Here is a 25,318-nt window from a genome sequence, read left to right on the forward strand (position 1 = left end):
TTTATGCAAATGAGGTGAAGGCTCCTTAACCAATCCTCACAGCACTAGTGGCCACATAGATTCTACAGCATGGATGGTCTATAACTTTCTCCAGCAGTTGTCTGTTCTTGGCTACTGAAACTGTTTGACCTTGCTCTTATAAACCAAGACTCAACAATGGTTCCTGAGGAGAAGCCTTTAGACACATCTGTCATTATTATCTTGAGACAAATTTCTGCTGAGCGTTGGTGACACACGCCTTTAATCCCAGCACTCGGGAGGCAGAGGCAGATGGATCTCTGTGAGTTCGAGGCCAGTCTGGTCTACAAAGTGAGTTCCAGGACAGCCTCCAAAGCCACAGAGAAACCCTGTCTCGAAAAAACAAAAACAAAAACAAAAAAGAGACAAAATTCTACACAAAAATTTCTCAATCAAAAAGAAATTTGGTCCCCAGATGCAACTGGGAAGGTGATGGAGACTTGAGGAGTCAGGAGGTCACTGGAGGGCAGGCCTCATGGGTTCTAGTCCTGTATGGGCTTCAGCTTCTCTGCTTCCTCACTGTTGACCGAATATAAGCTGCCTCCTCATCTACTAGCTACTCTAGCCACTGTGCCTCTGCTTCCACAAGGGACTGTTTGCTCTCACACTGCGAGCCCAGATAATGCCTCCTCCCTTGAGTGTTTCCTCCAGGTATGTCGACACAGCATAGAAAAGTAACTAATACAGTAAATAATCCAGTGACAACCCTGGAAATATCAATAGCGTCCTGTAATTTGAAGAGAAGTAGATGAGGAGAGGAACTACACAAAATGATTAATAAAAGACCCAGAGACTGATACTGGGGATCAAGCTTCAAGCTAAAGATCAGAAAAGCAAAGCAGCCAGCCATTAGCTCTTACCTCTACCTCAGGCTAAAAGGGCCGTTCTCTCCTCATTGTGGCTGGAGAATAAGTCTATCCACCAAACCTCAGACAGCAATCCTGTCTCCACCAAGCCTCAGACTGCAATCCCAGACTTCTGCCTCTTCCTTTTATACGTCTCAAATCCTGGGATTAAAGGCGTGTGATCCCAAGTGCTGAGATCACCTTTGTGTGAGCTGTTTCTCTTTAGGACTGGATCAATTTCATGTAGCTCAGTGTGGCATTGAACTAGCAGAGATCCATCTGCTTGTGCCTTGAGTCTTGAGATTAAAGGTGTGTGCCACCACAGCCTGGCTCTATGGCTAGCTAGTCTGGCTGCTGAGATTAAAGGTATCACCACTGCCTAGCTCTGCAGTTTGTGGCTAGCTTTGCTTTCTGGACCTTCAGGCAAGCTTTAATAAATCATCAATAATATTTGAATCACCACAGAACCAGATGTGGGAAGACCAGTAGCCCCTTACTCTTGTCTAGGCCCAAGAGAGAGCCAAAAGGACCTACGACTGGCACTAGTTAACTGAGAGGGTGCTTGCTATTACCATTGCCTTCCATAAAAGAGACCAGACAGAGAGCAGCTCAAAGAAAAACAGCAGCTTTTGGGGAATGTGGCCTGTGTGGAAGGCAGAGACACCCTGCTGTCCACTTCCTCACCACACCTACTAAGCAGATGGAGGGTGGAGTACCCCAAGGAAGTCTGGGAAGGGAACACCCACGACCAAGCCTACCAGGGATGGGGTTTAATGAAACTGCAGAATCTCCTGTCTGCTCTTTTTGTTCCCGATGTAAAAATGAACAAATACAGTGTACTAGCAAGCACAGTCATTTATCTTCTACTTTTGTAAGTCATTAGATATTTCCAGAAATTGACAATTCTGAAAACAGACTTAAATTTTTACTACTACTACTACTACTATTTGTTTTTTTTTTTTTTGAGACAGGGTTTCTCTATGTAGCCTTGGCTGACCTGGAACTCACTCTGTAGACCAGGCTGGCTTCAAACTCGCAGCGATCCACCTGCCTCTGCCTCCTGAGTGCTGGGATTAAAGTTTGCACTACCACTGCCTGGCCAGATTTAGATTTTCTAAAGGGATAAAAGTCAACTAAAACAAAGATTAAAATGGCATACATAAATAAATATAGGGTACAGCAAAGCAGACAGCACTTGTATCAGAATATAGAAAGTATTCTTTCTATAGGAAATGTTAGAGAGAACAAGTTGATCAAATTATGACAAATCATACTGGAAATGTTCATTAGTGAACTTGGAATTTAAAACCCCAAAAGTATCAAATTCCGATTTGATAAAGAGAAAAGAAATTCAGATTGGCTCAAAAAGGTAAAAACCAGGGCTGGTGCGGGTAGAGAGATAGTACAGGTGTAAACAACATGTCTTAGCTGTTGCAGAGGACCTGAGTTCCATTTCCAGAAACTACGGCAAGGGCTCACAGTTGCCTGTAACTCCAACTTTAAGAGATTTGTTTCGACCTCCAACAGCACCCAGCACTTGCACACACTCACACACACACATAAAATAAAATCTTTAAAACCAACAACGATAACAACAAAACCCAGGTTTGGGGACTAGAGAGAAGGCCCGGTGATTAAGAACACTCTGTTCTTGCGGAAGACCTGGGTTTGATTCCCAGCGCCAACATGATGGGTGACAATCAACTCTAACTCTAGTTCCAGGGGATATGACTCACTCTTTTGGTCTATATTGGTGCCAGGCACACACATGGAAGACAGACATACATGTAGACAAAACACACAAACACATTTGAAAACAAAAGAGTTGTTGGAGGAGCAATTATTTAAAAAACAAAAACAAAACACAAAACCAATAAAAGCTCCTGGGCTGGCTGGATGAAGGCGCCCAATACCAAGCTTGGCAATCTGAGTTCAGTCCTCGAGACTGGACCCACCTGGTACAAAGAAAGGACCCACTCCCATTTCTCTGCACATTTGCTCCCCCCAAACACACCTAAAAAATAAAAATGTAATAACTTGTTAAATGAAAACTTAGCTTTGGATGGAAAACAAAAGAATATGCCAAAGTTTTTTTTTTGATAAGACTGGGATTAAAAGTCTGAACAGGGCTATAGCAGAGAAAAGGTAACACAGACCTAGGTTGTCAATATAAGCATCAGATGAATTTGGATCCAAGACTAATGACGGCAACCAAGACAAACAGGGACACTGAGTCAGGACAAAGAGGGTGGAACTCCAGTGAAGAGGAGAGCACGGCAGCGAGGGCACGGTGTCCAGTGTCTAAAGACCAATCCCCAGCCAGTATTCAGGAAAGAAATTCAAAAGAAGGATTTGGAGGTGCTAAAGGTTTGTCTGTCTGTCTGTCTTACTTAATTACTTTGTAGCAGATCTTGTATCTTCAAACTTGCTATGTAGCCAAGGGTGACCTTTGAATTCCCTGCCTCCACCTCCCAAGTGTGGATATGACAGGTGTACACACAGTTTATGTGGTACTGAGGACGGGACCCAGGGCTTCCTGTATGCTAGGGATGTTCTCAATAAGCTGAGAACATTCCCATTGCGAATTGTATCCATTCTGAATGTGGATATTTTTAAAGGCCAACTTTGACGTTTTGTGTCAAGTACTGTAATATACAACAGAGAACAACATCTTTTATGACCTGTGGAACTTTTATAGTAATGAAGGATCTTAACAGTCTGTAAAGAAAATCTTAACAAGATCCCCAAAGTAGAAATGGTATAATTCCCTTTCTAAGCATGAGTCAAGAGAAAAGAAGTAGCAAAATGAAAGAGGAAGGGGGCTGAAGAGACGGCTCAGTGGACAAGAGCCCTTGTCGCTCTCACAGAAGACCCGTATTTGACTCCCAGAACCCACTTACATACATATGTACACATTATTAAAAATAAAAAATTTCAAAACAGATAAATCTTGAGTTGGATGATCACAAACTTATCACTCGGAACATGAACTGTAAGTACTATTCCAGAGCAAACGGGAAGACAATGCTCTGAACAACAAAATTGATAACATTTTCAAGAAAAACACAAATAATTGCCAGAATAAACACAAGACTTGATTTGTATTTGACCATTTTTAAATATGTGTGCACGAGTGTTTTGCCAGCACACATATCTGTGCGCCACACGCATGCAGTGCCCATGAAGGCCAGAAGAGGACACAGGAGTTACAGACTCCCATGTGGGTGCTGGGAACTGAATCTGGCTCATCTGCAAGAGCAGCCAGCACTCTTCACCACTGAATCATTTTCTTTGAAAAGTAAGGAAGTAACATTTATTGAGATGCAAAGAAATAGTTTGCTGTAGCCACCAGGGGACTTGAACTTAAGTTGCCCTTAAATTTTACTTCTGTACTACAACTAGGACTACTACCTATATATTTTTATAAATACTATTACTACTTATTCCTATTATTTGGTTGTGGGGGTGGAACCCGAGGCACTGGACATCTTAAAAAGTTAAGTAAACAGGAGTAAAACTGAATACTCTGCCGGGCTTGCCACCTAAAATTCATCAGCCTTACATGTTTTCTCGGGGAAGTGCTTCCATTGAGTTGGCTTCCGGAAACAAGCCATGCAACTTTCTTGCCAATGATACCAGAGCACAGAGAAGTCAAAGACTTTCAATTTTTTTTTTTTTTGGTTTTACGAGACAGGGTTTCTCTGTCAATTTTTTTTTAGAAAAATTTCATAAAAACTAAAACCCACAACATTATAGAAAAAAAATCATTGTTTCATGGTCACTTAGAAATGACACTGGCTAAACACAGCATTATCAAGGTTATCTATCATGATCTAGGAATGTAGGAAGGCAGGAAATGCTCCCAATTAGGAAGTGTGTCAATAAGCATCACTCACTGTATATTTTGACCTTTTATGTGCATGCTATGCATGTGTGTTAAGATGTATGTGGGTGAGTGGTCATGTGTATGTAATGTGTGTGGAGGTCCAAGGCTGATGTATGGTATCTTTCTCACTTGCCCTCTATGTTATCTATTGAGGCAGAGTCTCTCATGAACCCAGAGTCATCCTATAGCTAGCTGTTAGCCGGCTTGCTCCAGGATGCCATGTCTCTGCTGAGATTACAGATGGGTTACCACGTCTTTTATGTGGCTTTTATGTGGGTTCCTGAGATCCAAACTCTGGTTCTCATGCTTGCTCAGCAAGAGTTTTGCCTGCTGAGTCACCCTCTTTTAAGTTCCTATTTTGCCTTAAAAGAAAGAAAATCTTTGCCAGATGGTGGTGCACACCTTTAATCCCAAAATTTGGGAGGCATAGGCAGGCAAATCTCTGTGAGTTTGAAGCCAACCTGCTCTACAAAGTGAGTTCCAGGATAGACAGAGCTGTTATACAAGGAAACCCTGTCTTGAAAATAAAAGGAGGGGGATGAAGAGATGGCTCAGAGGTTAAGAACACTGTCTACTCTTCCAGAGGTCCTGAGTTCAATTCCCAGTAACCACATGGTAGCTCACAACCATCTGTAATGAGATCTGGTGCCCTCTTCAGGCCTGCAGGCATACATGGAGGCAGAGTATTATACACATAATAAATAAAAATAAAATCTTAAAAAAAAGAAACTCTCTAAAATTTAATTTGCAGACTTCTACAAAATATTCTCTCACCATTCCCTTGTATGTCTGTCTAAAACCCTTTTTTTATTTCAAAATATTATTATTTTATTGCTTTTACTTTCCTTGATAAGTCTCTCTAGAGTTTTATTTTTATTTTATTGATTTTCCCAAAGGCACAGATTATGATTTTATTGGATGTTTTTCCTTTATATCGTTTAACTTAGTAATGTCTGTTTTCATCATGAGTCATTCTGTTTACCTGTTATTTATAGTCATTTTGTCCTTTCTCACATATCCTTTTTTTCTCTTGTGTTTTGTGTATGGTGTCCATTCATGCTTCTATGTACATTAGAATGTGTGTGTGTGTGTTGAGGGTGGGTTGGTTACATACATGTGGAGGCCACTGGTTGATACTGAGTTTTTTCTCAATAGATCTCTTCCTTTTTCTTTTGAGACAGAATCTCTCACTTGAACTCAGGATGGTCTAGGTAGCAAGTCTATGCCAAGAAACCCATCCCCGCCGAGCAATGGTGGCACATGCCTTTAATCCCAGCACTCTAGAGGCAGAGGCAGGCGGATCCCTGTGAGTTCGAGGCCAGCCTGGTCTACAAGAGCTAGTTCCAAAAATTAACTTGATATAATTTGCTATTTGCTTCTATCAAGTACCTGACTCTATAGCTTCTGCCCTGGGAACCACTTGGCTTCCATTTGTCCTCACAGATTTCTGTGTTTATGTATGTCCTATATGTTTTTTATGTCCTATTTGTTTGAAGAGCATGCACACTCTTATTGTGTATCTATTATCTTGCATTTGCTTATTGCATTTTAAAAATCTTGACATTATGTTGTTCTGATTGGCTGAGAACAGTTGATCTCTTGTTTGTTTTTGTAGTTTTCAGCATTTTTAATATTTCTATGGGGATGACACTTTGTTCTTTGTCTTGGCTGTGCTTGAAACTTGTGGGACAATCAACTCAATGGCTCCTAACCAAACAGTCTAAGGCGTGAGCTGTGGGATCCAAATACTTTTGGAATACAAAACATGGATTTTTATCTAAAGTGACTGCTAAATTTTCTGAATACTTACTTTTGGCTATTATTGTCGTGTATTATGGTATGTGTATGTACAGGTGTATGTGTCATGGTATATATAGAGAGGTCAAAGGACTCCCTCCTTCTACCACTTGGTAGGTTCTAGGGATGGAAGTCAGATCATCAGTCTTTGGGACAAGTGCCTTTTCCTGTTGAGCCCCCTTGCCTGCTCTATCTAGATTCCTAAAGCATTCTAAGCACTCTAAAAACATGTTGGATGCTACATAACAGAATATTAAACCCTGCATGGACTCTGATGTCTTCCTGTCTTTTCTTTCTCTTTGTCTAAGTCTGAGAATGGCAAGAACCTTAGCTTCAGAGGTTGGTTTCAGTAGTGCCAAAGTGAAAATAATAAACATCTGATGTGTGTGGCGATAGCATTTTCCAGGGTGTTCACTTGTTTGCTTGCTTTAAGGTGTAGGAGGTCAAACCATCTGTGAATGTCAGGCAAGCACTCGGCCGTGGAGCTGCCATGGGAGGGGTCTTGGGGAAGGGCGCTTGCCTCTTTCATGTCTCCAGCTACACGTGGCCCTGGAGTGGCTCCTTCTTACTCATCTAGTAATGACACTTCTTACTCATCTAGTAATGGACACAACCAGTATATGAACTGTGTGCATGCTCCTGGATCCAAGAACATCTTCAATACAAGGAACAGGGTAAGATACGTGTCTTCAGGCTTCTGTGTATGTGTGTGCATGCTTATAGGTCCCCAAGCATGTGCTTACGTAGTGTTGTACCTTGGGTGCTATTTTTTGTTTGCTTGCTTGTTTGCTTATTTGTTTGTTTCGAGGCAGGCTTTCTCACTGGCTTAGAGCTTACCAAGAAAGCCAGATCAGTGAACCCAGATATCCACTTGTCACCACCTCCCCAGTGATAGGAGTTTTTCTTTTTCCTCTGAGGTTTTTATATAACTTATGTAGATGAGTATTTGTATGCATGCACCTCTATGAACTACATGTGTACCTGGCACCCATGGAAGCCAAAATCAGAGAGTTTCTGATTTCCTGAGACAGGAGTTGCAGATAGCTGTGAGACATCACTGGGTGCTGGGAACAAAACCCAGGTCCCTCTGCTGCTACCAGTGCCCTTAACTACTGAGCCATTTCTCCAGCTCACATGCAGGGTTATCATGTGCATTCTGGGAGTTGTGGAATTGTTTTACTGACTCATCCATCTTCCTAGCCCTCACATGATATCTTTAATTACAAAACAAGAAGCAAATACAAAACCAAATAAACAAATAAAATGAACCATCTTTGCCAAACATTCAGTTAGATTATTTGATTGTCAGCAGTCTGGTCTGAAGTATGTACCGGTGTCTTAATATACTCTAGAGTAAGGAAAATAGTTTCCAGTCTTTTGAAAGTTCAGTGCCTGCTACGTAAAGAGGAGAATCTCCCAGGATTGCTCCTGCAGCAGAAACAGGTATCAATTCCGATAGGGATGTTTACAAACAGAATTATATTTTCTCGGACAATATCGATTACTAAGATATTTCATTCATTTATTTTTGTGTGTTACTGTGTGGGGGAGGGCTCACATACCATGACATGCCTGTGGAGGTCAGGGAACAGCTTAAGGGAGTGGTTCTCTTCTTCCACTATGTGGGTTCCAGGGACTGAACTCAAGCTCTCAGGCTTGGTAGCAAGCCCCTTTACCCATTGTGCCATTTCACCTGCCCAAAATCTTTTTTTTTAGCTCTGTCGATGCTGTGCTTTCTCACTAACAGGCATCTGTGAACATTACTGTGCTGGAGGGATTGTATTCTCTACAATGAGATAATACTCTAAAGTCTAGAGTGCTTTGTGTACGTGTCCTCTTCCCTCTACGGCGAACACTGCTGTTCTGGTTCTTTTACTTTTGTATTCTGCTTATTTTAGACATCCTTTGTCTCGTCTTTGGGCACCTTTGGTTCACTTTGCATTAGGCTGGCCTTGAAGTATGGTAGAGCTAGCTATGAGGATCCAGTCTGCCTGGCTTTGTCTGTGCTGTTCCACTGGGTGGCCTCACGCTTTGTCCTTCCGGAGGTCGACAGCCTCTGCCTGTCATTTGCAGCATGAGTCATGCTGTCCTGTGCTGCCAGTGTTGTATTTTTTAGGATTTGTCCATTTGTGTCTTAGTCTCAGACACACATCTTGGGCTGAGAGAGTTCAGAGCGACCGCAATCCTGAGGAAAATGCAGTTTCAACTCAGCTAAGTACTGCTGAGAAGCTCAGGGTTCAGGGTACTTTTCAACAGAGTACAGGATGATTCTCTGGCCTCTTCTAACTCTATCGTTCTTGACTGCCTTATTTAGCCAATGTCAGGAGGAGTTAGGGCAATTTTTAATTCAAACTAAGAATTAAATGCATCCATGCATGTCCTAAAGGCTTTACCAACCATTTCCCCGCCTCTGTCCCACTCCAGAGGAAGGCTGTGCTGTTTGTGTTCTGTTACCCAATTACCATTTATCAGCACATACATTTAAGCAATGAAAAAGAGAATGCCAACGGAAGAAAGGAACAGTGGGGCTGGGAAATGTTGGGCAGGAGGACTGGATGCCCATGGTTCTGTGGTTGGGAGTTTCTGAAGCAACAGCAACTTGGGATGCGTTCCCTGGCCGGTAGCCAAGCACTGGTGGCAAAAAGCTTCGTAGATTAGTTTTGATCACTGCCTGGCATTTCCCATTTTCAGCTTACAGAAAGGCCACCCTGTAATTTGTATATTGTCTCTTTGAAGACTTACTTTTGGCATCTGTATTAAATATTGTGCCATGAGATAACTTATTTAGCCGCCTTCTAATGTGTGCTGCAATTAGTTCTATTTAATTGGGTTCTTTGTTCATCTTTCTACTTCTGTCATGACTTCCCCTTTATTAAGTTCTTTCTTCTAAGTTAATTTTAATTATATGAATAATACTTGAAGGCTCAACTTCTAAGTTGATCTGTGTTGTCTTTCTCCCTCCACAGAAGTTCAGAGGTAGCCACTTGTGTGTGTGTGTGTGTGTGTGTGTGTGTGTGTGTGTGTGTGTGTGTGTGTGAAGTGTATGGGTACTATACATGTGATAGGGGCCAGAGGTTGACTCTCTTAGTTTGTGCTCTATTGCTGTGATAAAGGTCACAATTAAAAGCAATTTGAAAAGGAAAGAGTATATTCAACTGCAGTACATTATTTAAGAGATGCCAAACTCAAGCAGGAACCTGAAGGCAGGAACTGAAGCAGAGACTATGGAGGAAACTTCTTACTGGCCTGGTCCTCTTGGCTTGCTCAGTAAGCTTCCTTACACCACTCGGGCCTACCCTCATCAACCATTAATCAAGAAAAAGTCCCACTGAGTGGCCTACAGGCCAGTCTGATAAAGATGTTTTCTCATTTTCTTGACTGAGCTTCCCTCTTCCCAGATAACTCTAGCTGTGTCAAATAGACAAAAACAAACAAACGAATGAACAACAGCAACAAAAACCTAACCAGAATGTTGACATCAGACGTCTTCCTTCTTCAATTGTGCCCCACTGTATTTTTTGAGACAGGGTCTTTCACTGAACCCAGAGCTCATCAATTCAATCTGGCAGTCTGCTCAGCAAACCCTGTCTGCTAGGACTACAGTCATGCACAGCCATACATACCTTTTTAAGTGGGGTGTTGGGGATTGAACTTATGTCTTCATATTTGTGAAGCACTAACTGAGCCATCTCCAAAGTACACTGGTTGCTTCCTGATTATCTATTAATGATTTATCATTTACTCTTTAAAGGTTTGTTTTTATTTTATGTGTGAGTGTTTTGCCTGCATGTATGTCTGTACACCGTGTGTATGCAGTGCCTAAGACGGTCAGAAGAGGATGTCAGATCCCTTTGTTCTGGAGTTATTGAATGTGTGGGTGTTGGGAATGGAACCCAGGTACTCTGGAGCAGTAACCAGTGTTCTCAACCAGTGAGTCATCTCTTCAGATCCCATCTATCATTCATTTTAAAAATATAATATTAAAAAATTGTTACAACTTGATTTTCCCCTCTCCCCCTAGAAATATGTCTTCGATCTAGCTATGTGTCTATTTTTAAATCTGGCATAAAGTTTCTAAGAATACACGTATCACAACTTTTATTGTGATCTGACTGCTTTTCCACAGCCAGGTAAGGTGATGGATAGGTGAGTTGCTCTGGTCAGTAGCTGACATCAGTGACATGGCAGGGTGTCTCCTCCCATCTACCTCCCTGTGCACCTAGTCCAAGTTCCTTTAGGGAAGACACCAAGCAGACGACTTGCCCCCTGTATTGGCATCTCAGATGGCCAGAGCATCACTGCCCACCAGAGCAGCCATGCTGTTCCTCAGTTGCTGGACTTCAATTCCCAGCACCCACATGTCTGCTTACAATCTCCAACAACTCAAATGTGGCTGCTGTGAATATGGAACTCTAGGTTTAGCTTTACTTCATTTTTAAAGTTTCAAGTGCGGGGGTTGTGTGTGTCTGGGGGGCTTAGACATTGCTTGAGGGGGTGAAAACTAGTCCAGGCTCTATGGCCAACCCTACAGAGGAAAGTGAACAATGTTTAAGAGGCCAATAAATAATTTCCCATAGAATAAAAGAATGTTTCAAAGATAAATTAATTAAGAACATGAAAGCCAGCATATCTTAACTGAATCATGTCATGAAGATACTGCTAATGGCCGCTAGTGTTAATTGTCAACAACTTGACAGAATCTAGAATCACGGGCAGTGGGCCACCGGTCGATCCTTCTTAACTGTGGGTGGGGCCATTCCCTGGGCAAGGGATGCTTTGCTGCAATGGAGCCTTGATCATTAGTGTGGCCTTCATTATTCTCTTCTGACTGAGGACATAAAGTCACCAGCTGCTTCAAGCTCTCACGCCTGTGAGTTCCCCACTATGATGCACTGTGGGCTCAAAGAAATCCTTTCTGTCTTGAATTGCTGTTTTCTGAGTTTTGTTTGTTTGGTTTTTAAATCACAGCAACAGAAAAGAAACCAAGACACTGCCCGATTAAAGTTGGGTATATTCACTCTGAAACGTCTTCCAAATTTATCAAGAAGCATTGCCAATTCACAATTGTGGGATGGATTGTTGTAATCTTTTACATTTGGTGTGGAAGAGTTTTCAGTTAGCTATGGGAAATTTGTTCCTGCCATGCCAGATGGTGCTCCAGAAATGCAGACTCATCGGGATCTCCAAACAGGAGGGAGACTGATGTTTCCCTCTATTGCTTCATCCCACCGTATGATGTATACTCAAAATATCCACGCGGCTGTCAGGAGCAGACTAGAAAGTGTCATGGAGACAGTTGCTAAAACTGTTCAGTGTGTATGTACAATGCTATGAATCACCACCAATGTATGGAACCTGTGAAAGGAATACAAGGCAGTGAACATAGGGATGCTGGGACTATGCCAACGATCATTGCTTGAATTGTGCATGGATTTCACAAAGACTTGTGGGACTGTCAGTTCCAATTCAAGATTTTCTTGAAACAAAAAGACATGTTTTGCCAAGTACTTAACAGCCAAAGACAGAAAATGACAGTGATTTCTGTTTTTCTGTCGATATCACAGTGTATATGAAGAAGGTAAACATGGAGATCAAAACGGGAAAAAATGAATTTTTGCCCTGCCTAGAAGGGATTGGAATTTATATTAAAACCTAACCTTTCATGCTGCAAATCAGTTAGTATGATTTTGTTCACTTTCAAACACAAATCCAGGGCTGGAGAGATGGTTCAGTGGTTAAGAGCACTGGTGCCCTGCCTGAGAATCCAGATTCCCAGCACCCACATGGCAGCTCACAATTGTCTGTAACAGGTCTAGGGAATCCAACACCCTCTTCTGTCCTCCACAGGCACTGCACATACTTGGTACACAGACAGACATGAGTACAAAACACCCAGATAATAAAATAAATAAATCCTTTTAAAAAAAGATGAAGCTAGATGCATAACATTTTCAGTGGTGATGGCCAACAGTGTGTAAATTTTCTTCAGGATCAACAAGAAAAATTTGAAGAACGTATTTCTGGTATTAACAAGCTTTGATGGGAGGCAGAGGCAGGCCTCTGTGAATTTGAAACCAGTCTGATCTACAGAGAGAGTTCCAGGACAGCTAGGACTATGCAGAAAAACTCTTTTCTTGAAAAAACGAGAAAAACAAACACAAGCAAGCAAGCTTTGAGTTATTTTTCAGTGTATATAAACTCCCTTGCACCTCATGCTCTCAATGCTGGAGTTAGTTCCAGAGACAGTGGGTTGACGTGGTTTGGACAAAAGCAATTTTAAAACTGACGAAGCAGACAAGTGTTTGCTTCAAGGTCAAACAGTTGTGACAAACATCAACCTCAGAGATCGATATGGATGAAATGCATATTAGAAAGCCAAAGCCCACTGGACAATAAATCACCAATGGGAAGATGCGTCCCTGTGTCTAGAATAACATGGGCGTGCCATTCTTTTTCAACATCTCCAATGGAAGTTTGGCAGCAGAATTGAACTGTATTTTTAAGAGTTAAAAAAAAAGTCACCCTGGGTTTCAAAGACTTGAAAGAGCAATAGAGAGGAGCATACCATTGGATAATTTGTATATTGATCACATGTTGGGATGGTATTTTAAAAGTCCTGGATTCACTAAAAATCGTAAATTAATTTCATGTGTTTCTGTCATTGAAAAACACACAGCTACTAAACACTTAAAAATTACATGTGCTGGGCCGGGGTTGTGACTCAGTGATACAAATTTATCTAGCATGTTGAAGGCCCTGGGTTTGATCCCTAGCACTGCAAAATGAATGAATAAATGAATGAATGAAAGAATGAATGAGTGGCCTATGTTTTCATTTTATTCCACAGTTTAAAAACTAAAATCACCTCCCATGGTATCAATGCCTCTTTCTTGGGAGAATCAGCTCCTGAGGTTAGGTCTAACAAGAGCTCATTGTAAGACACCAGACCTCCATCCTCAAACTGAAGGATCTGCAAGCCTCCAAGCATCTGGTGGTGGACCTGAGCCTTTAGATATGACTCCTGGGACTTGACTCTGCAGCAAGTAAAGCCAAGACAGTATGATCCAGAGTCTAACTGAACTCTGCCGCCACTGCACTACGCTGCAGATTTCCTGGTTCAGAAGTGTGGCTAAGCAGATGTGCCAAACCCCAAAGCCCAGTGACACAGGTAAGTCTCCACAGGGAACAGAACGATAGAGGCTGGAAGGCAGGGGATGCGGAAAAGGGGAAGACCGTGCTGTGGAGGATGAAGTTCTGGGCCAGGGAAGCTACAACCGAATGAGTGGTGTGTAGCAGGGGTGCCCGAGGCATCCAGACAGAGATCCAAGGACAGGTTAGGGCTGTATGCCTGCCCTGATCAGCAGTGCTGAGAAAACATCCTCTTGAGTTTGGGAGCGAGTACCTTAGTTAATTAATGAAAAAGACTCTCAGAGGCTGCTGTTGTCATGGCAACCACAAAAGGCTTAGTGGGGATTTGTATAGACAGACAAAAGGAAAGGAGCAACAAGTATTACCTCCCCCTCTTTCATGGAGAAGGGAGTTCCCTCTTCCCACCTCCTCTGTAGTGCAGGCTAAAGGGCTGTGTGAATGGGATGGATTCTGTCCGGATTCTGTCCTTATTCAAGAGGGACTGAGAGGTTTGGATGCTCAGTCTGACTGTATTTAGGTTTGAGTAAAGGATTCATGCTGGTGACCAGCCTCCTGTAACCCCGCCTCCTGCCCTAGTTCCAAGGTCACTCCCCCTCTTTCCTCCACCTGCGTCCCCGTTCCAACACCTGGTGCAGGACAGTGTACTTCTCCAAGAGGTTGGAGGTGGTTCATTAACCCCGGTCTAGTGACCATATACTGCCCACTGCCTGCTGCTCACACCCTGCCTTGCCAATTGCACTGAGGGCAGAGGCTTCTAGTCTCCCTTGGGGAGTAAACACACGCCTGTAACAAAATGCCTTGATCCCTTGGTACCTTCCTACCTGCCTAAGATGTTCTGTTGTAACACTCTGTTCTGCCAGCCTTTTCACCATCGTATCTTTGCTACAGTGTGTTCCCAGGTGTCTGCTCTAACAGGAAAGCCAAAGTCACAGGCAGGTCCTCTGTGGTACTCACCAGGCCTGGAAAATCTCAAATGGACCTACCCGAACACAATCTACAAATACAGTCTTTCGAAGCTTTTAGCTTAATCAATGGTATTGAATTGAGTCATTCGCTCCTAAGCTTTCTCTCCCATCAACTTGTCCAAGACACTAGCTTATTTGGCCACCTTGTTCTGACTGAATTCCCGGGGGATAAGGATGTTTGTATAGATCATTTGATGCATTCCTGGCACATACTGGGTTCTCAACAAATAATCACTGAATAGGTAGAAAAAAGTGACAAGTCTGCCTCTTAAAAGATATGGATACATATTATCAATGGCTGGTAGCAGGGTTTATATTCAACACTCAGGCTATATCTCACTAGAATAATCTAGGTGATTACTATACATTACTGTAAGTGAGATATGACCTTGCCAATACTTGGCTTAAGAAATTCCTTCACAGAAACAAGTGGAAATATATGAAACCAGGGTCCCCTGCCCTTCCCATTTTGGTGGGCTTTGTTTCCTGTCTGTCTTGCAGAGTCCCTACTGGCCAGTTTTAGCAGCCAATAACAAAGGTATGTCACGATGACCAGCAGACCCTCCGCTAGCCTTTTCTCTGATTCCCTTTCCCTCTGACCTCCCTCGTGCATGTGCTGCAATGACCTCCCCCATGAATGTGCTGCAATGACCTCCCCCATGAATGTGCTGCAATGACCTCCCCCATGAATGTGCTGCAATGACCTCCCCCATGAATGTGCTGCAATGACCTCCCCCGTGCATGTGCTGCAATGACCTCCCCCGTGCATGTGCTGCAATGACCTCCCCCATGCATGTGCTGCAATGACCTCCCCCGTGAATGTGCTGTAATGACCTCCCCCGTGCATGTGCTGCAATGACCTCCCCCGTGCATGTGCTGCAATGACCTCCCCCGTGCATGTGCTGCAATGACCTCCCCCGTGCATATGCTGCAATGACCTCCCCCGTGCATGTGCTGCAATGACCTCCCCGTGCATGTGCTGCAATGACCTCCCCATGCATGTGCTGCAATGACCTCCCCCGTGCATGTGCTGCAATGACCTCCCCCATGAATGTGCTGCAATGACCTCCCCCGTGCATGTGCTGCAATGACCTCCCCTGTGCATGTGCTGCAATGACCTTCCCCGTGCATGTGCTGCAATGACCTCCCCGTGCATGTGCTGCAATGACCTCCCCCGTGCATGTGCTGCAATGACCTCCCCCGTGCATGTGCTGCAATGACCTCCCCCGTGCATGTGCTGCAATGACCTCCCCCGTGAATGTGCTGCAATGACCTCCCCCGTGCATGTGCTGCAATGACCTCCCCCGTGCATGTGCTGCAAGCGTCCATCGCTTTCTAGGACACTGTGAATTGCATTGGTGAGTAGCAGGATGGCCAGGTGAGTCACTGCCAAGCTGTTTGGAGATGGACATGTGTGTGATCAGAGAAAAACCACCTTCAGGAGGGGATGTCTCCATGGGGGTATGGATGTTAGCTGCTGTCTCTGGGTCTTAGGGGCTGAATTTCAAGTCTTTAATTTCAACCCCATTCAGGATTGGGAGAGGCTACTCCCTCTGTTTACCTAGTGCACATCAGGTACCTCAGGCTGCAAGGACAGACCCATACCCCCTCTGTGAGATACCTACCTGTTCCATTCCTCAGGTAGGGGGGTATCTTGGGATCCAGGACACCTGGCTTCTAGGCCGGGCTCTGCCACTAGTTGCATGACTTTAGGCAAATCACATCACCTCTCTGGGCCTCAGTTTCCACACCTGAGAAATGAAGGGACTGAAGATTAGTCATTTGCCACTGAGTACCCATCCCCCACCCAAGCACAGCCCAGGCATGTTTCTCCCGTGAAAGACAAGCACTGCATGCAACTCCTGGTGCAACCTCGACCTGTGTCCCTTTCCTTCAAGAAAGCCTACTGTAACAGAGGGAAGGATGATACTTAAAAATAGCCCATCTTTGGTAGGCTCTAGCTCAGTAATAAGAGCACTTTCCTAGTATGTGCAATGCCCAAGATTTGGTCCTCAATACCAGAAAAAACAAAAACAAAACAAAAACCCCTCAAACTTAGTATTTTGACTACATTAGAGTTACACTTACTGAGGATTTAAATGTATAGTTTTAGGGTAGAGAAGGGAGAGAAGGAAGGAAGAAGGGAGGGAGGGAGGGAGACTGGCAGACAGAGACAGACAGACAGACAGACAGACAGACAGACAGACAGACAGACAGACAGAAAGCATGCGGATGGGGAGGAAGGAGACGCTTTGGAAGCTGCTGGACCGCAGAACATGACAGCTGGTTTTGAGGGTCCCACGGCAGGCAGGTGAGTGCAGTGGATAAGCGGTTGGCCTTTGGAAGCAGACTACCCAGTTAAGATCTTAGCTGCCAGGCGAGTGATAACTTAAAACTAACGTTAAAGACCAATTTTATACAAGGTAAGACCTATAATAAAATACAACAACAAAAATCCAGTAACCACTGCAGCCCCTAAATGCGAACCAATGTCAGCTCCTGTGCAATGGAGAAACACAAATCTGCACCCATGCTTTAGGAAGATGATGAGATAGCCCGCTGTCTCTGGTGCAGCCATTTTCATGGCTCATTTGGGCTCATTCGAGACTCCACTGCAGAACCCAGCTCATCTGGTTCATAGGTTTCATGAGTCACCTTACACAATTGCTCCTTTTGTGAACTATACTGACAGCTACAGAACCAGGTGATTTCTAAGATCCTGTCTAGTCAGGCTGCTGGGACATTGCCTGATGTCACCCATACCTGGTTCTCTTTTTGACATTGATTTCTAAGAGAAATGCCACTTATCTATATCCATTAATTGATTTGTCAGAAATTAAATCTTCTAGCTGTTACCTTCTTGAAGAAAGGGTATCACTTTAAAAAAAAAATCAAGGTGCTGGAGAGATGACTCAGCAGTTGAGAGTGCTGACAGCCCTTCTAGAGTACCTAGGTTTAATTCCCAGCACCCACAAGTAGGCTCACACAACCATCTGTAACTCCAGCTCTAGAGGATCCAACCCCCTCTTCATGGTGCACAGACATACATGGTGCACAGGCAAAACAATCCAATCACTCACATTACACTTTTTGTTTGTTTTTTCGAGACAGGGTTTCTCTGTATTGCTTTGGAGCCTGTCCTGGAACTCTGTAGACCAGGCTGATTTTGAACTCACAGAGATGCTCCCACCTCTGCCTCTGGAGTGTTGGGATTAAAGCCATGTGTCGCCAACGCCCGGCTCACATTACACACTTTAAAATTTTAAACAAACAAAACAGTGATCAGAGTTCATGTGGGGTACATGGCTGTAACTGCAGCCAGCACTGAAGAGGCTGAGGCAGGAGGATCTTGTTCTGGGCCAACAAGTGCTGACTTATCTTGAAAAGACCACCATCAAAACCAAACAACATAAAAATAACAGCCACTTCCATGAACGACTGAAAGACTGAAAGAAACTAGTCTTGTCTGCTGATTCCTTTAAGCATGAAAACGCTAATCTTTCTTGTGTGATAAATGCTCACACAAACACTGGAAACAAAGGGCCAGGGATGCAGCTATTAGCTAGAGTATTTACCTGCCATACATGAAGTCCTGGGTTCAATCCCCAGCTCTGAATAAACTGAGTGTGGTAGCCCAAACTAGAAATCCCAGCCCTTGGGAGGTGGCAGGAGGATCAGAAGTTCAAGGTCATCCTTGACTACACAGTGAGTTCAGGACAGCTTTGGCTATAAAACACTAAATAAATAAATACACTAAAAAGCAAAAACAAACCTAAAATTTGAAGTGGAAATATTAGAAATGTTTATCAGTATTCTCTTTATTTTATTGCAGCTGGAGACAGAGGCTAGCAACTCCTTCCGGCTATTATGCGAGGCTGCTCTGTCAGGCAGCTCTCTGGGCCAGCATTCCGTTTGCAGATCCTCACAGCTCCTTTCCTTTCAAACCGCTGCAGTCTGGCATCTGCTGCCTCCGCCCCAGTAATGTGGCTTCCAGTAACACCATCAAGATCCTGTAGGCTGCCAAATTTGGCAGACAGTTTCTATCCTCATTTTACTTGCTTTCCTGACGCTAAAGCCTAAAACCATTTGAATGTCTGCTGGGTGAGTTTGAATTTATTATTCTTATATAAGCAACAAGACAAAGGAGTCTTTAAAACAAGGGAATGACTAAAAATAGCTGGTGCTTCAGTTTTTCCAAGATGACCATCTCAAAAGAGATCAAATATGACGCACAGCATTTAAGAGAACAGGGACTCAGCCTATCATGGTGGCACACATCTGTCACCCCAGCACTTTGGAGGTTCAGGCAGAAGGATCACCAGTTTGAGGTCAGCCTGAGCTAACACAGTAGCACCTCATCTCAAGGACAGAAGTGCTGGCATGTAGTTCAGTGTTTACCCAACGTGAGCAAGCCCCTGTGTACCATTCATTCCCTGCCCTGCAATGAAGAGGGAGGGAGGGAGGGAGGGAGGGAGGGAGGGAGGGAGGGAGGGAGGGAGGGAGGGAGGGAGGGAGAATTTTAGAAATCCATTTGTTTTAACATCTGTTTTGTTTTGTTTTGAGACAGGGTTTCTCTATGTAGCTTTGTGGACCAGGCTGGCCTCCAATTCACAGAGATCCACCTCCCTCTGCCTCCCAAGTGCTGGGATTAAAGGCATGAGCCACCACTGCCCAGCTTGTTTTAACATCTTAAGACAAGATTTATTTTATGTGTCTGAGTGCGTATGCTATGTATGGCCCTGGAGGCCAAAAGAGGGGTTGGATTCCCTAGAGTTGGAGCTGTGGGTGGTTGTAAGCCACCTGAAGTGGATGCTGGGAGCCAAACTTAGATCAATTGGAAAAGCAGCAAGCCTGCTTAACCACTGAGGCGTTTCCCCAGACCTGAGACTAATTTGTTTAATCATTCACCTGTTCTCACGTGCGCGAACACACACACACACACACACACACACACACACACACACACACACACACACACACACACTGAATACCTGCAACGTGCCAGGCATTATAGAAGATGTTAAGGATGTAAAGGGCAAAGCAAACTAACAGATTTCAGAGCATATCCCAACTAGGCATAAGACAGTTGATTCTGAATTAGAACCCCATTGGCATGTAACATTCATATAGAAAACACACACGTGGTGGATTTTCGCAAACAGAACACACTGATTATTAGTAGCACCTGAATACAGACAGTGTATGAGCAGCCTCCCAGAATCCCCTCTGGGTTCCCCTGCAGACCCTTGATCCTCTCAGTAGTAAGTGCTTGAATTCTGTAGAGTTGAAATCATTCAGAATATATCCCGTGGGCTGCAGAGACGGCTCACTGGTTAAGAGCACTGGCTGCTCTTCTAGAGGACAGGGTTCAATTCCCAGCACCCACATGGCAGCTCACACTGTCTGTAACTCCAGTTCCAGGGGATCTGACACCTTCACACCAATGCACACTAAACAAACAAACGAACAAACAAACAAACATATTCCTGGCAAATCTCTGCCTTTGTTCAGTGTTATTGGGGAGATTTGTGGACTGGAGTCTATTGCTGTAGACCATACATTCTTGTTATTGTGGATTCCCTCTGCCTCTCTACTTGGGAACTTCCCATAGTAATTACATTCTCCCTACAGGAACATTGCCCACCCACTTTCTTTGCTTTTTTAAAAAGAAATTTGTTTGTTTATTTACTTATTTATCTAGTGTATGTGGCATGAATGTGGGTATATGGATGTGTGTGCCTCTAAGCATACATAGGAAAGCCATAGGAGGTACCTCTTTCCACCTTCTTCCTTGAAGTTAATAATATCTCTCCATCATGTACTTTGGTTTTAGGATATAAAGAACTCAGTTTGGAACTAACTGGGAAACTTCCTCCCTGCTAGCTAACTTTCATAGTGGTGGAAGGTGCTCTGAATCCCACCAGGGGGAGAAAAGACATTAATGTCCTTGGCTAGCACTGGACCCTTCAGGGAAGCATGTGTGCACTTGCGCAGTAGTGACATGAAGGTAATGGGAGTAACCAACCACTTTCTAATTGGCTTTGAGGGAATTCATGACTGGTCCTGTAAGCAAGCCAAAACTCATGACGGGGGAGGTCATAGGCCTTAGGGGAGATGACGTCTACGCTTTAATGGGGCTTAACCTCTGTTAGCAGTGTGTGATACGGTAACACAGAAACCAAACAGTACACAGATGCACAAACAGAATGGCCTTTTGTTTTTGCTATGCTGTGACGAAACACAGTGCCGCTGTGTGCTAAAGAGGTGTTCAACAAAAATCCCAGGTCTTCAGTATAATTTCTTAAAAATGTAATTGTTTTTAAAAGAAGAAGCTGTGTGGGATGGAGGAGGGGACACTAGGAAGATGATTCAGTCAGTGAAGTGCTTGTCATGCCAGCATGAGGACCTGAGTCCAGATCTCCAGCACCGGTGTAAAGAGCAGGTGTGGTGGTGTGCACCTGTAACCCTGGTGCTAACCGGGGCAGAGACAGGCCGATCCCTAGTGTTTGCTCCATAGCCAGTCTAGCTGAATTGGTGAGCTCCAGAATTGGTAAGAGACTCTGTCTCAAAAACAATATGGAGAGCAACAGAGGAAGACACCCAGAATCAACCTCTGGCCTCCACGTACAAACACACACGATTTCCAAAACATTCATAAAGAAGTTGGTACTGTAAAGTAAATGAACCTGGTTATGGTGATAAGACACAAGGGTGTGGTGGGGGGTAAGTTTAGATTGAGGACCTTGTCAAAGAGATGATACTCGAACCTACTTCTTTTTTTGTTTGTTTGTTTGTTTGTTTTGTTGTCTTTCAAGACAGGGTTTCTCTGTATTGTTTTGGAGGCTGTCCTGGAACTCTCTCTGTAGATCAGGCTGGCCTCGAACTCACAGAGATCCGCCTGCCTCTGCCTCCTGAGTGCTGGGATTAAAGGCATGCGCCAACTCCTGACTCGAACCTACCTCTAAAATGCTTGAAGGAACAAAATCACAACACAGTCCAGACACGGGAAATAAGAGTGTGCACAAAACACTAAATTCAATCCCCAGAATTGACAGAAAAGACTAGGCAGGGAGCCACTGGGAACAGAAACAGCAAGTCAGTGAACCTGGCAGGGGTCAAGTCTTCCCAGGACTGTTGACCACATTGAAGAGTCTGTGGTGCATTTTCTTGATTGATTATTGATATGGTAGAGCATGGCCAATTTTTGTGGGCAGTGCTACCCCTAGACTGATAGTCCTTGGTGCTATAAGATGGCAGGCTGAGCAAGCCATGGGGAGCAAGCCAGTAAGCAGCGTTTCTCAATTTCCTTTGCTTCAGTTCCTGCCTCCAGGTTCCTGCTTTGAGTTCCTGTCCGGACTTCCCTATATGATGGGCTATGAACTGCAGGCTGAAATAAACCCTCTCCTCCCAAGGTTGCTTTTGGACATGATGTAGACAGTTCTCCAGAGGAATGTGTCCTATCATGGGTTATCACAGCAATAGAAACCCTAATTAAGACAGCTTCTAACATCAACATCAGATGGTAAGTGAGAAATGGGGAAGAGACCAGTGATTGAAGACACTTCATAGTTAAGGTTAATCATCTCTTATGACATATATTTAACCACAATTAAAAATAACACTTTTGGGGCCGGGCACTGGTGGTGCACGCCTTTAATCCCAGCACTCGGGAGGCAGAGGCAGGCGGATCTCTGTGAGTTCGAGGCCAGCCTGGTCTACAGAGTGAGTTCCAGGACAGCCTCCAAAACAATACGGAGAAACCCTGTTTCAAAAACCAAAACTAATAATAATAATAACACTTTTGGGCCAGAGAGATGGCTTAGTGGGTCAAGGTACCTGTCACCAAACACAAGGACCTGACTCTGATGCCAGAACCCACATGGAGGAGGAGGGGAATAGCTTTTGAAAGTTGCCCTCTGACCTTCACAGAGCAGTGGACACAAGGAGAGCAGTCTCCCTCTTGCAGCCGTTAGCTAACTAGTTCCAGAGGTGAATGGAACAGAGTTTGGATTAAGAGTGACTGAGGAGATCTGTGGTCCAGCATGGTGGCATACACTTGTAATCCAAGGAAGGGTATTACAGGGGAATCATGAGCTGGAGCCAGCCTGGGATACCTACCAGGTTGAAGCCAACTGGGGCTACATAGAAAGGACCCTGCTTCAAGAAAGCAAAGACATAGGTGTTTGTGATTTAATTAAAAGAATTTAGAAGAATTTGATTGATTTAGAGTGAAACTGAATGTTTTAAAACTCCAGGTTAATAACTCCTTAAGTTTGTAAATTGTGTTTATGCATTAAGCAGTTATCTGATTAATTATGAGCTGGCTTTGTCAGCTATTTGAAACACTTCAGAGTCTTAAGTTTGTAGTTGTAGCTAAAATGCCAATGCCAGGGAGATATCCATTAACCAAATTCATAAGTGATGTTAATATTTAGGGGAATTCACTTGGTGAAATTTACAAGGTAACGTGGCTGCAAATAAAAAGCCACTGTTAGCTCTAGACAAGATGTACTGAATTTATAAATGCAGCAATGGAATCTGGGAATTATGTAAAAGGTCTAGGAGGGACTGGGATTTTAGGTCATGGTTTTAGTGAATTGAGCACTGGTTAGAATGCAGGTAACTGTTGAGTGTATTTGTGGATAGCCTGAGGCTCAGCATCAAGGATGAACTGCCATGTCTGCAAGACTCCTTTTACACCAGTCTCAAGGGTTCACTTTCTGCATTTCTCATTTTGATGCCTACTCCTCACAATGCCCTCACACATCACCAAAATAACTGATAAAAGTATATGTATATCCATATACATTTTTACATAGGAGTCCATCATTAATCCCAAATAGGAAAGAGAACTGTGAACAGAACAGAGGTTCCCACAAAACCACAGTGGGAAACATGGTGTTGAACAGTCCTGGCTCTTCTTCCCAAGAAGACCTCTGGGAAAGCCAAGGTGAGATGTACACCCATATGAGAGTGAGGTCTTTCTCCCCAGGCCTCTGTTAAGCTAATCAATTACAGGACTGCATGTGTCCTGGCTGGGTCAGACACTGTCCTTCTGCCTGCTAAAGCCAGGAGAATTAGGCTAATTTTTGAACAAAGGAATACATAATTTGCTTGGGGAAAGGCTCTGAACTTGAAGATTGGTCAGGACTGGGAAGGAAACTCTGTCTGTGTAAAATCTGCAATGAGAATTTTATCAGGTTTTTATGTTGGAGTTAGGGCAAGGAAAGACCTGAGTTCATGTGTGATGGCCTTTAATCTTGGAAGGTAGAGATAAATGCCCAGACGATGCCTCAGACCAAATAAATTCAAATCTGAGGTGGTATCAGAGATGTATATCTGAGAGCTACTATAGTCTAGACTAATAAAAACACAAGTAAGGGAATGGAAAGATGGCTCATTAGTTAAGAGTATTTGCTGCTCTGCAGAGGATCTGTGTTGAGTTCCCAACACCCACACGGGTTCACAACTTTCTGTAACTGCACTTCCAGGCTTCCTGCTGGAGCCCTCACCTGGCCTCTGGGGGAACTGCACCCACATTATGCATAGACAAACACACAGGCAACACACTCACATACCTAAAAATAAATATCCAAAAACTGGGTGGGGGGGGAACCCAACCCCAACAACCCAGAAATAAATAAAATTGATGAGCAGAAACATCAACTACAATAACTGTAACTGGGTTAAATGTCACCATTAAAAGAACTCAAGTGACATTGTTTTAGGTCTCTTACCTCAGCATTGTCTCTGTTCTGAATCTCCCATGACTTCAAGATTTTCACAATAAACACAAATTTGAATTTGTCCCAAAGAGTCAGAGTTCCATGGGATTTTTTAAAAAATTATGATCATATGTTTTCCCCTGAAACAATTGCTATGACCAGGGACTTTGATTATCCAGGCTTAAGTCTTATGCATACATACTCCTTTCCCTGAACATGAAGAGAAGCCATAGAACTACATAGGATGAGATTGTTGGGGAGAGGAGGTACCTCAAAAAAAAACTAGCAGAAGTAGGGAATGAATGCAAACTGGGCAGAAAAAAATAAAAAGCTGATGAAATGTAGTCTTCTTTTTAATGTCATAGATTAGTTCTGATTAGCCTGCAATAAGATACCAAAATCCATGGATATTCAAGCCCCTTATATAAAATGGTGTAATATTTATATACATGTGACACACACCTTCTTGTGTACTTTTTAAAAAGATTTATTTCATGTGTATGTGTGTATGTGTGAGTGCCTGCATGTGTAGAGACATGAAGAGGCCACCAGATTCCCTGGAACTGGAGTTAAAGAAGTTTGTGAGCCACTCTGTGGGTGTTCAGGACTGAACTCAGGTCCTCTGGAAGAGCAGCAAGTGGACTTAACCACTGAACTTCCTCTCCAGCTCCCCTTCCACACACTTTAAATCATCTCAAGATTGCTCAAAATATCTAAGGTAATATCAATGTTGTAAACTGCATTGTCTAGAAAATAATAAGAACATATATGTACACACCCAGTGTCAAAAATTCTTTTTCAAATATTTTCAATCTAGATGATTTTGGATGAGGAATGTGTAAATAGGTCAACTGCATAAATTTAACACATCATAAATGAAACAAAACTAAACCAACGTGGGTTAGGTTAAAAGTAGTAGATCTAAAAGTTAAA

General features: G+C 43.5%; 1 protein-coding gene across 3 annotated transcripts in view; it reads right to left on the bottom strand.

Moving 5' to 3' along the window:
* Positions 1–25,318, bottom strand: part of Tnrc6a (trinucleotide repeat containing adaptor 6A) — a 164,795-nt gene that overhangs the window by 120,298 nt on the left and 19,179 nt on the right. For 2 of the 3 annotated variants that reach the window (XM_040754992.1, XM_040755018.1), the window contains exon 2: positions 16,286–16,411. In XM_040754992.1, the coding sequence (XP_040610926.1) occupies positions 16,286–16,365 (80 nt within the window). In that variant the 5' untranslated portion in view covers positions 16,366–16,411. Of the gene's footprint in view, positions 1–16,285; positions 16,412–25,318 lie in introns of those variants that run through there. The other variant, XM_040755027.1, reaches the window with a different exon arrangement.

Source organism: Mesocricetus auratus, unplaced genomic scaffold (genome assembly GCF_017639785.1).
Source record: "Mesocricetus auratus isolate SY011 unplaced genomic scaffold, BCM_Maur_2.0 Super-Scaffold_4256, whole genome shotgun sequence".
In the NCBI taxonomy this organism is placed as follows: domain Eukaryota; kingdom Metazoa; phylum Chordata; class Mammalia; order Rodentia; family Cricetidae; genus Mesocricetus; species Mesocricetus auratus.